The sequence below is a fragment of the Beta vulgaris genome, chromosome 6, assembly GCF_026745355.1.
Source record: "Beta vulgaris subsp. vulgaris cultivar EL10 chromosome 6, EL10.2, whole genome shotgun sequence".
Lineage (NCBI taxonomy): Eukaryota > Viridiplantae > Streptophyta > Magnoliopsida > Caryophyllales > Amaranthaceae > Beta > Beta vulgaris.
The window spans coordinates 63174405-63188212 of NC_079207.1; the positions used below are offsets into that span (position 1 = coordinate 63174405).

General features: G+C 36.5%; 2 protein-coding genes across 2 annotated transcripts; both read right to left on the reverse strand.

The window, feature by feature from the left end:
- Window positions 1–226: 226 nt before the first annotated feature.
- On the reverse strand, window positions 227–3296 carry LOC104897356 (protein trichome birefringence-like 2). The gene is made up of 5 exons (XM_010684215.3): window positions 2456–3296; window positions 1861–2053; window positions 1578–1768; window positions 1330–1488; window positions 227–842 (listed from the first exon to the last, which is right to left on the reverse strand). Exons 1-5 carry the CDS (start codon window positions 3103–3105, stop codon window positions 494–496), a joined length of 1542 nt encoding a protein of 513 aa, XP_010682517.2. The 5' UTR covers window positions 3106–3296; the 3' UTR covers window positions 227–493.
- A 1625-nt stretch (window positions 3297–4921) lies between these two features.
- LOC104897357 (protein NSP-INTERACTING KINASE 3) lies at window positions 4922–10608 on the reverse strand. The gene is made up of 11 exons (XM_010684216.4): window positions 9487–10608; window positions 8911–9043; window positions 8750–8821; window positions 8495–8638; window positions 8192–8263; window positions 8009–8068; window positions 7829–7926; window positions 7561–7707; window positions 6553–6894; window positions 5646–6037; window positions 4922–5526 (listed from the first exon to the last, which is right to left on the reverse strand). The coding sequence occupies exons 1-11, from the start codon at window positions 9578–9580 to the stop codon at window positions 5215–5217; spliced, it is 1866 nt and encodes a 621-aa protein (XP_010682518.2). The 5' UTR covers window positions 9581–10608; the 3' UTR covers window positions 4922–5214.
- Window positions 10609–13808: the final 3200 nt, after the last annotated feature.

The following is a 13808-nucleotide window of genomic DNA, read 5'->3' on the forward strand; positions in this document are numbered from 1 at the left end:
TCTCTTCAAAGGCAAAAACAAAGGGAGGAGAAGGCTAGTAGAGCCACAACCAGAGTAGCAGCACGCAACAACACCAACAGAGTTGGCTTTTGGTGGCGAGATCACCCGCCGCAATAATGTAACAAAGGTGAGGGATCTGCAAGTGAGACAGAGAGATAGTGGGTTTTTGAGTTGATCCATGGCTGTCACTGAAAGTATAATAATGGCTTATTAACACAAGTCAAAGTGGAACAATTAAATTTTTTATAGATCTATATGGTACTTTAATCCTTTTTGTCCCTTGCTTGTATGGCTAGGAACAACAGATGTGTAGCATCATCTTTTTGCCAGTTGAAAGAATCAAAAGGCGCATGATTGTTCCTACTTAATACTTATACTCAAATATTTACAATGGCACACCTTAATAGAAAGCTTAAAACCCGTTTAGCTATCACGAACCAGTGCTGCAAGAGATATCTATCAATTTGTTGCTTTACATATTCCATGCTTAAAGTCACATTCCTTGAGTTGGAGACCCCCATCCAATCTTCAGAACAGAAGCGTAAAGTAGCTCATTCCATATGTCAGGCACACCAGGCAAGCACCAATGGCTGCAATCTTGGGATTGTTCGGCCTCAATTAGCTCTTTCTCAGTCTCGTAAGACTTTCTGTATATCGACGGATGAGCATCTTTTCTGTAATTTGTCAGCCTGCTTATATTTAAGTACATAACCGGGGTCTTCATTTTCCCCAAAACTTGCTCAAGAGCTCTCATCTTTGAAGGGTATTTCGCTAAGTAAGTCTCGTTGAAGATAGGTTCGGTTTCTTTATGACATTGTCCTCCCGAATTCCACTGGCCTCCTCTGCATCAGAAGCTGATTAACATCAATTCTGATTTCCTACTAAAAGGCTTTCCATGATAATGCAAAAGAAAAGAGATAAAGTTGACTACTTATGCATCAATCGGACCCTAACACAGAACTTTGCACATCCCATACTTTTAAGTCGAAAATTTGTAGCTACACCAAATGATACTTCATTAACCGATTCTGCATCAAAGGCTACAGACAAGAGACAACAGAGAGCATACAATTCCAGGGTCCTTACTTCGGAGACGCTGGCCAAATATTTGCGAGTTTAGGATTTGAGATCAATAAGACCTAATTACTATCTCTTGTTTATCAAATATCAAGATTTACAATCTCTACCCTTGCCTAAACATTGAAGACATGCAAGCAAGCAAACTGTACTGCATATATATCTGAAGCCTGAGAACTAAAATATCAGATGATCCACATCCCAAAGAATGAGTTTAGCATCAGAGTCAAACACAAGCCTGTCAATCTGTACCTGAAATGAGTGCCAGAATATCCTCTGAAGAAAACTAGAGTTTTCTTGTAATCAATATGCCTGTCAACCCATCTACCCCAAGTGGCAAGGGCCTTCCTGTAAGCCTTAAGAGCTTTAAGTCGAGGGTGAACATGATCGCCTTCTTGATAATATTCCTCCCTGTGGAGAATGCAGAAAATTTTCAGATTGAGTCATTTATACAATTTCATAATTGTGCATTAAACTACCAAGTGGAATTTTAAGCTCACCCTCTAGAAGTTTTCTCATGGGTCCACCAGTGGCCAGTGTTAAAGACTAGAATATGAGCATCATGATACATTTGGGTTGTTTGGTCCATTAAGTCGAGTCTTAATGTCGCTAGTGACCCATTTTTCTTCTGATATGTGGATTCCCTGACCAAAAAGGGAGCTCTAACATAGTCAATAGTGCAGTTGTAATCCTGCATTCAAACCAATGGCAACTTAGATGAATACAGAACGTCAAAGTAGAAGGTTAAGTTTCTCTCAGTAAGAAAAAGGCCAACGATCTTGCCTCGAATCTGAAGGCGTAATAGCCCTCCTTTTTGAATTCCTTCTTCCCCGATACCTCATACACCCTCTTCTTGTCTTTGATACTATGCCAAAGCATGCAAACAAGAGACTCCCACATGTTCCGATTCAAGGAATCCCCTACAAACACTAGCTTCCTTCCCCTCATACGCTCCAAGAAATCCGTGGCATTCAGTCTAACATTTGCATCAGGCAACCAATGAATTAGCAAGTTTTTTAACATTTGAACCACCATACAAACCAAATTTGGCAAATCTAACAGGTTTCACGAAACTAGAATAACAAGTCTATGCCACATAACCTTCAGAACTTCAAACTACTCACTTCAGTATCCCCTGAAAAACAGCTACTACTACTACTAGCATTCCAAATAACAGTCAAATAGCAGCTTAAGCAAAAGAAACAACACAACATAACTTAAGTTAATAAACTCAATAATAAGTAACCACCCCATCAGCAAATAAATTACAATAAACATGGATACTACATGAGATTATACCTGAAATTCAAAAATCCGACAAAATAAAAACCACAAAATAATGAAATGAAGCAAGTAAGAAGCATTATTTAAATGTTACCTACGAATATTGCACCCAATTGGCTGCCATTTCCATGTGTAAAAACCTTTATCAGGTCTTCCATTAATATGACAATTGAAATCTCTATCAATATAAGGGCAAGAACCAGGTGGGTAATGTGGCAAATCATCATCTCTAACCCATTTTCCATCAAAAATATTACAATCCTCTAACAAATTTCCAGCATCACCATAAATTTCTCTTGCAATTCTACCATCAAATGTACTCAAATTTCTCAAACCCTCATCATTTCTTCCCTTAGTAACTTTGAGTTTTTCATTAAAAACCCTTGATTCTAGACCATGAAAACTCACATTTTTCAGCTTCAAATCAAGATTTTCAAACTGGGTTTTTCTATAATTCACATTGTTTAGTGAAGAATTGCCTAAAATAGTAGCATTTTCAGCAGAATAAGAAGATAATGATGTTTTTGGAAGAGAAAAGGACCAAGAAACAATTGAAGAATCAAAGAAGAAAGAAGAAGAAGAAGAAGTTGGTGTTGTAGTTTTGTTGGTAACCCATATTATAAGAGAGAGAAGAATGAAAGAAGCAGCAGCAATACCTAAACCAAACCCAGAAATGATTAATTTTCGTTTTGGGTGTAATTTGTGGTGCAAATTATCCAGTAATCCTGTTTTAATTGACGCCATAACTGCTCATCACTTTGCATGCACACCATTTAACCAACAAAACAAAATGCATCACAAATTCAATATTTAAATTGAAAAATGCACACCATTTAAGAATTAAGAGAGGGAGAAAGAGAGTTAGTTTCTCTTCTTTTGGTTTAGCTTCTTTTACAGTTGCAAAAAGAGGAGGGAAGGAAAACTATGAAAATGGAATTAAGGTGTGTAATTTGACTATAATACCCCTTATGTTAGTGCAAAAAGTATTCGAGTTCGGCCCCGTTCTTTTGGACTAAAAGAAATTGAACTGAAATTAACTTAAATGAACTAAACTGAGAAAAACTGAATTATAGAGATAAATTGAATTGAACTAAATTGAACCGAGAGAAACTGAATTGTAAAGAGAAAATGAATTGAACTGAATTGAAATTAACTGAACTGAAAATAAGTCCAAAAAAACTGGTCATAATTCCGATATTGGGTTCCACATGAAAAGGGTGTTTTTGGTACATTTGAAATTGAAGTTTCTTGGGAGGCGCCAAATGCAGTGATGCTTGTGCCATGAGGTGAGGCCCATAACTGGTGTGTGTGGCAGTCTTTATGAGTCTTGAGTAGCACTAGTTAGTAGTTACTAGTAAAGAACAAAGATGGGCCTAGGTTATGTTTTCCTCACTTAATATTGTATTGTAGCCTTGTAGGACTTTAAACAATTGAAACGAGTTAGTTCATTAGTTGCCACTTCTAAGTTTAAGCTTTTGTGAGTTGTCACCACTCACCAATACTATACTCAACCAAGTTAGGAATTTAGGAGAGGCATAGAGTACAAAATGGCGTGGCGAAAAAGACCGCGAGTTGTGCTGTTTTGCAGTGCATGCGTAAATCGTAATGCGTAATACGTAGCTTTGTTGACTAGTGTTTTGGGTGAAGACCACCAATGAATCAAACCATGAGGATGAGACACTCAGTTTTACCACGTCAAAAAGTATGTTGTATTGTGCAACACCACGTGTACCATTGGCGTAGCAAGTATTTTCAATATCTCTCTTCATCACATAGATCACATATTTGAATTTTCGTTTTTTTAGTGTAAAAAGAGCTACAAGGGCGAATGATGTAGACAGGATTCGATCCCAGGTCTAGGACACCATCTCTCAAGACTTTAACCAACTAAACTAGTTGACATCCACATATTTGAATGCTATATGTGACTCTACTTGCAATCTTTTCCGTAATTCCTCTGTGTTGCAATGTTTTTCTTTTATCGCAATCTTTAACTATTTGCAATCTTTTCTGTTTTGCATTGAGTTTTCAAGGGTGAATAATATAGACGGGATTCGATCTCAGGTTTTGGACACCACCTCTCAAGACTTTAACCAACTAAACTAGTTGACATCCACATATTTGAATTCTATATGTTACAATCTCATAAATGTGTAACTAGTACAACTAATTAACATTCACCATCTAAAAGAAGTCAATGCTGAGTCCCAAAAAGAGGAGAAGGGAATGCAAGGTTGCAGATTAAAAGCAAAAAAAAATTATACTAAACCACGCAACTCAAATATGAGAATTCACAGTTCATCTTAATTTTGTAAATTAAATGTCATTTTCGTAACTAGAATGCTACTAATATAAAGTCGCAGAAGTTACCTACATAGTTGTAATATAATCAATTTCCTGTAAATTTCTTAAATATACAATCTGACAATCGAAATATGCAGTCCTACTTGTTGATTGTTGAATATCAACTCTTACTTTAAGAATTAAGATACAGTTTGTTGTGTTTTTATTGATAATTAATTAGCTTCAAACCAATGCATCAAGCTTTAGCATGAAAGACATCATATATAATTACATTTCCCAACAACTTGTCACCACATAACCTCAAAATTTCTTTCCATAGGCCAAAAAGATAACAACAACCTTACCCACCTAATTCTAAACCTTGTACATGCCTTTATACAGATTGAATCACATTCTATTGACATCAATCATATTCCTTTTTCTTCCTCACCCAAGAACTTCTCACCTTTAGTGAAAGAAGATGGGAGACGGGAGAGCAGGTTAACTACGTAATCTAAAGGGGTGCTGATATCGCGTGCGCCAAAATCATAGAACAATACTAAATCGCTGTCATCTTGGGCCAGAGAGTTCCATAGCTTCAACCACAAGTGAAGATTCCTCTATGTAATCTGAGTATCGTTGTGGCTCACTAGATCTCGACCTAGGAGTTTCACTTCTCTGTGAAGCATCCCATTTCTCGGCCAACCCATCATCTTCTAACATCCTTAGGACGTCTGACATTTTTGGACGATGTAAAGGATTAAACTGTGTACACAAAAGAGCTACCTGTACCATTTCTCCTAATTCCACCCTGTCATAATTGTTCTTCAAATCTTTATCTACTAACTGATTAAGCTTACCCTCAGTATGCAACTTCTTTACCTGCGACATTTCCAGCAGACAATATAGCAATTAAACCAAATATGCTTTAAAGGCGACCTCATAATCTCACTTAAAAAAACAAAAAAGGAGCTTAGAACATGGATAATTTAATGGAGTACCCAATCAAGCATGACGCCTTTCTGATTAGATGCTCTGCCAAAATCTATGGCTTTTTGCCCGGTGATCAGCTCAAGGAGTAATATTCCATACCCAAAGACATCAGTTTTCTCGGATGACTGGCCAGTGCAAAGATACTCTGGAGCAATATGTCCAATAGTGCCACGAACTGCTGTTGTAACATGCGATTCCCGGTGATCCAACAACTTTGCTAGCCCAAAGTCGCCAACGACTGCCTCAAAGTCTTCATCAAGCAGAATATTGGCTGCCTTGACATCACGATGAATAATTTTAGGGTCACACTGCTCATGCAGATACAACAGGCCCCTTGCTGTCCCTAAAGCAATGCTCCTACGCCTTGACCAGTCTAAGACAGGTCTACCATGCATGTGATCTGCAATGAGGGACACTTTTGTATTAGTTATGTAGTATATTGTTACTAATAAATAAGACATTTGCTCTTAACCTTCGAAAATGAGTTGGGACAAGGGCTACCCATGTTCAGTTCACAACTATGATTAATTGTGATAAAATTAAGTTCACGTATATTTCAACAGGTTCAGGTGATATTTTCGAAAATGAGTTGGGATAAGGGCTACCCATGTTCAGTTCACAACTATGATTAATTATGATAAAATTAAGTTCATGTATATTTCAACAGGTTCAGGTGATATTCATATTGCAAGAATGAAGCGTAAACCTTAAACATTCAATGAAAAATTGGAATTACGGATAGTGTCTGTGAAATGGCACAAGGGAAATTTTTCCTTTTCTAATGCTTAGTATTTTGTTGCTAACATTTTGAATGAAAATTTGAAAATTAGTGATTAAATTTTGCATCGAAATGGCAAAATTAAGTGGCAAAATTCAGATATACATATACTAGGCATGAAAGCCTGGTAAACTAACCTTTTAGGCGAGATGCCACACTACCATTTGGCATGTATGGATAGACAAGAAGCCTTTCATTCTCAGTTGAACAGAAACCACAAAGCCGGAGAAGATTCCGATGCACAGCTAGACTGATAGTCTCAACTTCAGTCTGAAACTGAATTTCTCCTGCAGTTACGTTATAATCCTTCAACCTTTTCACTGCAACCAGTGTTCCATCATTGAAGCATCCCTTGTATACTATGCCAAATCCACCTCTTCCGAGTATATTCTTTGAGCTAAAATGGCCAGTCGCAGAACGCAACTCTTTGAAACTATACCTCTTCAAATGGCCAAGACATATCTCTGGGTCATATGGTTCTGTCAAGTGCCAACACAGACATTATTAGCCAAAAGTAGGGTCTAACTTTCTAAGCAACAATACACAGCAATTACAAAAGAAATCAAATAAGATTGCACATTAAAGTAAAGAAAACCCTACGAAGACATGATTTTCTATGCATGATGAGATAGCAAAATCTTGAAATAGAAGGAACATGGAAACTAAATTCTCCATTTGTTTAGTGATCAAAATTTGAGATTGAACTCAATGTACAACTTTGTGATTCATGAGAACTGTCTTTACGGAAATAGTAGTTCAAGTCCTGTGTCTTCATAATCCAAAATAGCCCTTCATGAATTGCATTGTATAACTATCTATGTCCAAGTCCTGAAAAGGTATTCCCATAAGAGCTTGATGTCAAAGGGTCAAGTAGTCTGAAAATTCTAGCAGTAAATAAGATGCTCAATTTTGCAAATCAAATTATAGATGTCCAAGGATGATGTGTGCTTCATTTTTCAACTTAATATTCAAAATATCCACAAAAGGATCTCTGTTCTTGGGAGCCATTACAAACTTCCATTCAAGAACAGTACAGAAGTATACAATAATGCAATACCTAAAATTTGACTTTTTAGCACGAAACAAAGATAAAAAGTCACTTGTAATCCAAGGAGAAAAATTAAAAGAGCTGACAAGTGACAAACCGTTCACATCAAAGAAAATTTGTCGCTTGCGGCCATAACACCACCAAATGCCCAACCCAATGACACATATGGTTAAAAGAGCAGCACCAAAGCTTGCACCAATTGCTACAGCAGCATGGTGACTTTTTCCTCCAGTGTTTGATTGATCTGCATAACCAAAAAGAATCCATGATTTGACAATAAACAGAAGCACCCTACCCAAAGGCCTCAATAATCAAAAGCACCTTTTGACAATAAAAAGAAGGGCATAAATTGTTTCAATAGTTACCTCTAAGAGCATCTGGTGGAAAGGAAAGTGGCTCAGGAGATACCACCGAACAATTGGTGCTGGAACTTGTTCCGCAAATTAAAGGGTTGCCGATTATCCTGAAGAAAGAAATAGCTGGTGAAACTTCCAATAAAATTTGCGAAAAGTCATAATGCGATGCAGCCCAGCAAAAGGACTTACTTGAAGGTTCTGGTGGATATCTTCGGCAAGGAGCCACTTAAGTTGTTGAATGAAAGGTCTCTGCAACACAATTCATACACACATATAAATGGTGATTCTTGATAAACAAACAGGCAATGCTCATGCTATCTCCTCAACGTCCTCAGCAGATTAAGATATTATGAAGTTCCCAGGTGAACTTACACAAGAGTTAGACCTTCAATCTTCGAAAGAGAATCAGGGCAAGGTCCAGTAAGGCTGTTGTTATTAAGTCGCCTGAATTGTACAGAGAAGTTATATAACATTAATTAACATCAAATGTAACATTCAAAACGATTTAAGAACATCTAACTTCAAGAAAAAGGAAGCTTGCAGCTGAGCTAAATATGAAGTAAACCCAAATCCTTTCATATATCTTATATAGCTCAAAACCAGATGAAACATAGCTGTTTCGCGCTTAATGCTAACTATTCATGCAGTAATACAGTAAAAGACAAAGAAACTTACAGATAATTAAGATTCTTCAAATTTCCTATAGAACTAGGAATCTCTCCAGTGAACCCATTATTTGAAAGATCTAAAGTTTGAAGCATTTCTAACTTTCCAATCTCAGCAGGAATATGACCAGATATTGCATTGTTTTGCAGCAACCTACACAAGGCAACAATGACAAAGAAACATATTCACCAAATTACATGAACAATGCAATGTTTTGGAAAACAGAATTTCAAGAACATCCATAAAAACATACAGAAAACTTACACTGATTCCAACTTAGTGAGGTTCTGGATTGCAGGAGATAACATCCCAGATACACTCTGACTAGGGAGTCCCCTACAAACATGTCATAAATTACTGCAGTCAGAATTCTACACTAAAATAGAAAGAAAGAAAAAGGTATACAATGATGATAATATACATACAGGGCAGAAACATAGCCATCTGAAGAGCAAGTAATCATCCTCCAACTGCAAGGATCTACAGAGTTGATGTCCCAATTCTCAAGAGCATCATAAGGATCCTTCAGTTCATTTTTTATGGCCATTAAAGCTACAACTGCAGAGAATTTTGCAGAAACAGAAAAATACAAATGTCAATAGTTAAACTACTATAATCACTACAATTTAACAGGGAACTAATACTGCACAGAAATACAAAGATTCAAGTATTAAATGAAGTCCCAAATATCCAACAGAAAGGTAGATTTATTGTTCTTGTGGCCCATACAAAAAATTAGGTAGAGAACAAGAAGAGAATTTATTTCTCAACCCCCAAAAATTATACACTATACATATACATTAATGAGCAGAATCTGATAGGAGATGCAACATAATTCTACAACACACACACACACACCCCAAAAAAAAAACCAAAAAAAAGGATTATGGCAAGGAATAGCAATTCCAACACAGAAATTATAATTGCAATGAATGATGCGAGTCGATTTCGGGTTTTGGGTAGCTCGACTCGACTAGCTAACATTTCAAGTAGTCACTAACCTTCATAGTTAACACCAGTAGGTGAGAGAGTTGCAGAAGCAGCACCCACCAAAATGAACAAAAGCAATCCTACTGTGGTAAGGAAAGAACCCATTTTTCTTTCTTACAAATGCTCTTACATTCAGATGAATTAGCTTCAAATGTGCAGAACCCACTTAGCAATATAAACAACTGGAAACAAAAAAGATTTCATTTCTGACAAATTGAATTTCACTTTCCTGAAAAATTGGATTTCCTGCCCTAGTGGGCTTATCCAGAGCTACTTTTTATTTACCCTCAAAAAAGGTGGCCTCAAAATGAGAATCCCAGAAACTAAACCATCATTACCATGAAAAGAACTCTTTCCCCTTCTCTGTTTCAAGCTCCTGTAACTTCACTTTCTAACTTACTTTCTCACTCTCCACTCTTTTCAGAGGGAAAAATACTCAAAAAGCTAGGATTTTTAGCTTTTTTACTGCTCAATGAAAAATACCCAGATGCTTAAAACTAACTATTTCAAGCAATGCTTGCAAAATTTGCACTGTTTAAGGTCAGAAAGTGGTTCAAAATCAGAACCCACCAAAACACAACAAAGAGGATGAGCATAAATTTTTTGTGAGGAACAAGAATACCCTGAAATTCTGAGATCCTAGAGATCTGGGTAAACCCCAAAAAAATTAAATGTAAAAATAAAAACAAGATTTTATGATTTTTGCTCTGAGTATTTTGCTATCCAAAAATTATTACTAATAACTGATCCCCACAAAATTCCATGTGAAATTGTGTTGTTTGGGATTTAGCTCAATGCCTTCATTCGATCTCATTGATTCCATTTTTCATCACTATTATGGTATTATCTTCTCTCAAAACAACCCACACAAAAAGCAAGCAAATAAGATCAAAATCAGTGTGGTTTTTTTTTTTTCCACTGATTCACAGAAACAACCAAACAAGCAAAGCCCCCAAACAAACTGCCAAATTGTGGGGGACATATGCATATAAAAAGTAGGAGAAAATGAGGTACTGTTGTTTTTATTATTGATTTAATAAAGTCATTATATAATATTATTAGTACTAAGTTCTTGTTGGTCAGGAGAATAATTTGTGCTAATATAAAGTTTTAGGGGAATATAACATTAAACTAGGGTGATTGGATTGAGGGGATGTATGGGTTTTTGTTCAGAAAAATTTCAGAGAGAACAATTGGATGTCTGGTTTAGAATATTTTAAATAAAAAGTTATATACATAATATTAATATTAATATTAATATTAATATCAATATCAAATTATCAGTTGGTACTCCTTTTCGTAAAAATGAAAAAGAACATTTTTTTTGCAGGAAAAGTATTTTTGGCAGATCACGTGCCCGAGTTGTCTATCGAATTTGTTGCCTTTTGGTGCCAAAATCGTTTGTTTTTATTAAATATTTATCCTAGCTGTCCAGCATTTTTTCTTTCCGCAGCCATAGCCTGGTAAATAAGGGGGTTTATGGATTGTTAACCGTCTCGAAATAACATTTCGGTTTAGTAATCGAAAGTTTCGGTTCCTTTTTTTCAAACTGTTACCTGTTATCACTTAAGCGGTTAACCATTTTTTCGGTACGGTTTTTCGGTTAACCATTAACCGTTTATTTAATTTATACTATTATGTTTTACTTAATGTATTATATACTTTTAAATTTTTGTGCATATATTTTAATATTATATATACTATAATGTAAAGTGCATAATAAATCCATTGAAAAAAATAAACACTAATAATTCACTTCATTTCCTTATTATAGTGTTCATATTAGTACTAGAGTTTCTAAGTAATTACATACTTTCTCAGGGTCCGAGCTCCGGATATTAGTACTAGAGTTCATATTGTGCTCTGGAAAAAGTCCAAAAATGTCACAAAAACAACCTAAATTGAAGGTTATAATACACGCTTTTGGACTTTCTCAGGGTCCGAGCTCCGGATGCCACGGGATGCCTCATAGGGACATGGGAGGTCATTGCAAAGGATTCATCTAACTTGGAACGAACATGTGGGTGTTCGTACATTCATTTCGAGGCAATTTTAGGTTTCACGACAAATAAACAAATGGGTTGTTAGAGGCTTTTCGAGGCGACACAAATGGTGTCAAGTACCCGCGCAACGTTACAAGTCACGTCGGCCATCCTAGGAACTAACGTTTCTGGAGAAAATATGACCAGGCCCGAGAATTTCAAAAAGTCCCAAAAATAGCCAAAATTGAAGGTTATAGTATACGCTTTCGGACATTCTTGGGTCCTAAGCTCCCAACGCCACATGATGCCTCATAGGGCCATGGGAGGTCATTGGAAATGAGTCATGTGGCTTGAAAAGAATATATGTATGCATTTACGTTCACTTCGAGACAATCTGAGGTTTCACGAGAAATAAAAAATTTTTGGTGTTTATAGGCTTTTCGAGGCAACACAAATGGTACCAAGCACCCGCGTAATGTTACAAGTCACTGATGGGTTTTAATATATACCGCAAGTACATAGTGTCTGTTTAGCATAAACTGCATATACGGGTCGATCCATAGGGAGAGGAGTTCTATAAATTTATGCTCAATTATTTAACTACTTCAAGAGAGGAAATTGATTGAACAATTAATAACTAAACTAGAACACAAAAAGATGTAAGTTTATCAAATAATTAAAAACCTAGGGCAATCGATCGGTCCACCATGCTTATACCTATTTAATTACCACAATATAGTTCAATAATACTTGGATTGAGGTTCTAATAACTAGAGTATTTCGTTAATCCTATGGCCGGGGATTAACAACTCTTAGATTAACATATGCCAGCACGGTCGCTCAACATAATCAAACCTGCCTATTATAACAAGCCTCTATGGAATATGATCTTTCGTTTCTAAATCATATTAGCTAAACATAACTCATGATATTGCGCAATTACATGAATTAAACAAGCATATACAAATCAATACGAATTATTCTAATTCAATCCAAATATCGAATAACTTAAAACCACAATAAAAGAAAGGTATAAACATGGATTCCCTCTCTAAGCCCTAGAAAAAGACTACTCACTCATGATAATACTAAACTCAATAAACACAATGCAAGTAGAAGAATTCATTAAAGTAAACAAAGTAAAGAGGAATAACGAATGATTGAAGAACAATGAAAACGGAATCAACGATCTTTATAATCTTCAAAACAAAGAGTTAATACAAAGCTAGAGAGAGAAAACTAGGTGTTTAGACCTAAAAATGCAGAAATTAAGATAGTCTAATCGAAAACACTACAAAACCTATTTATACTTTTTACAAAACGGCTAAAAAAGGCAAATTAAACTATCCTGAGAAACCGCCCGATCAAGCGACGGTGAATGAAAAACTACGACAAAAGAGGAAATATGCCCAGTCGGGGGCGCAAGCGATTTTGGCCTTTTGATTGCCCGGTTGGCCGGGAGAATTGAGAATGCTCCAGCTCTACTTTCGTGGCTCGCCGGGTCGACCGGTTTTCTCACTTGTTTTTCGTGCAATTTGTTTAAATCGCTCGTGCAATCTTCTGGATCTTCCTTAGACCTTATGTAACCATCGAACTCATGTTTCACAACTTAAATAAAGGCAACAAATGCCTAATATGCACACACACGAAAACAACTCCAAGCACATCAATATCACACAAGAAACGAGCTCAAAAGAGCTCAAATCGACTATCAAAACTAAGGGGATTGAAGTAATAATCGATGTATAATAAACACATCAGTCACGCCGGCCTTCCTAAGAACATTTCAGGAGAAAATATGACCAGCTCTGGAAAAGTCCAAAAATGTCACAAAAATAACCTAAATTGAAGGTTATAATACACGCTTTCGGACTTTCCCGGGGTCAGAGCTCCGAACGCCATGGGATGCCTCCTAAGGATAGGGTAGCTCATTGGAATGGAGTCATGTGGTTTCGAACGAATATGTGGATGCTTTTATGATCATTTCGAGACAATTTTGGGTTTCGCGAGAAAATTGTCTCGAAATGAGCAAATAGGGTGTTCAGAGGCTTTTCAAAGAAGGCAACACAAATGGTGACAAGCGCCCGAGCAATGTTACAAGTCATGTCGGAAATATGACCAGGCCCGGAGAAGTCCAAAAACGTCCTAAAAACAACCAAAATTAAAGGTTATAATACACGCTTTCGGAGTTTCTCAGGGATCGAACTACGGATGCCACGGGATGTCTCCTAGGGACGTGGGAGGTCATTGGAAAAATGTTCATTTCGAGGCAAATTTGGCTTTCACAAGAAATGAACAAATGGGGTGTTCATAAACTTTTTGAGGCGATGCAAATGGTGCCAAGAACCCGT

Coding starts and splice junctions, on each gene's coding strand:
- LOC104897357 (XM_010684216.4), bottom strand. CDS start 9,580: ATGGGTTCTTTCCTTACCACAGTAGGATTGCTTTTGTTCATTTTGGTG. Junction 9,044..9,486: donor TACTGGTGTTAACTATGAAG/GTTAGTGACTAC, acceptor AATTCTCTGCAG/TTGTAGCTTTAATGGCCATA. Junction 5,527..5,645: donor AAGGCGTCATGCTTGATTGG/GTACTCCATTAA, acceptor GAAATGTCGCAG/GTAAAGAAGTTGCATACTGA.
- LOC104897356 (XM_010684215.3), bottom strand. CDS start 3,105: ATGGCGTCAATTAAAACAGGATTACTGGATAATTTGCACCACAAATTA. Junction 2,054..2,455: donor ATTGGGTGCAATATTCGTAG/GTAACATTTAAA, acceptor TGCAAATGTTAG/ACTGAATGCCACGGATTTCT. Junction 1,489..1,577: donor CATGAGAAAACTTCTAGAGG/GTGAGCTTAAAA, acceptor CATTCTCCACAG/GGAGGAATATTATCAAGAAG.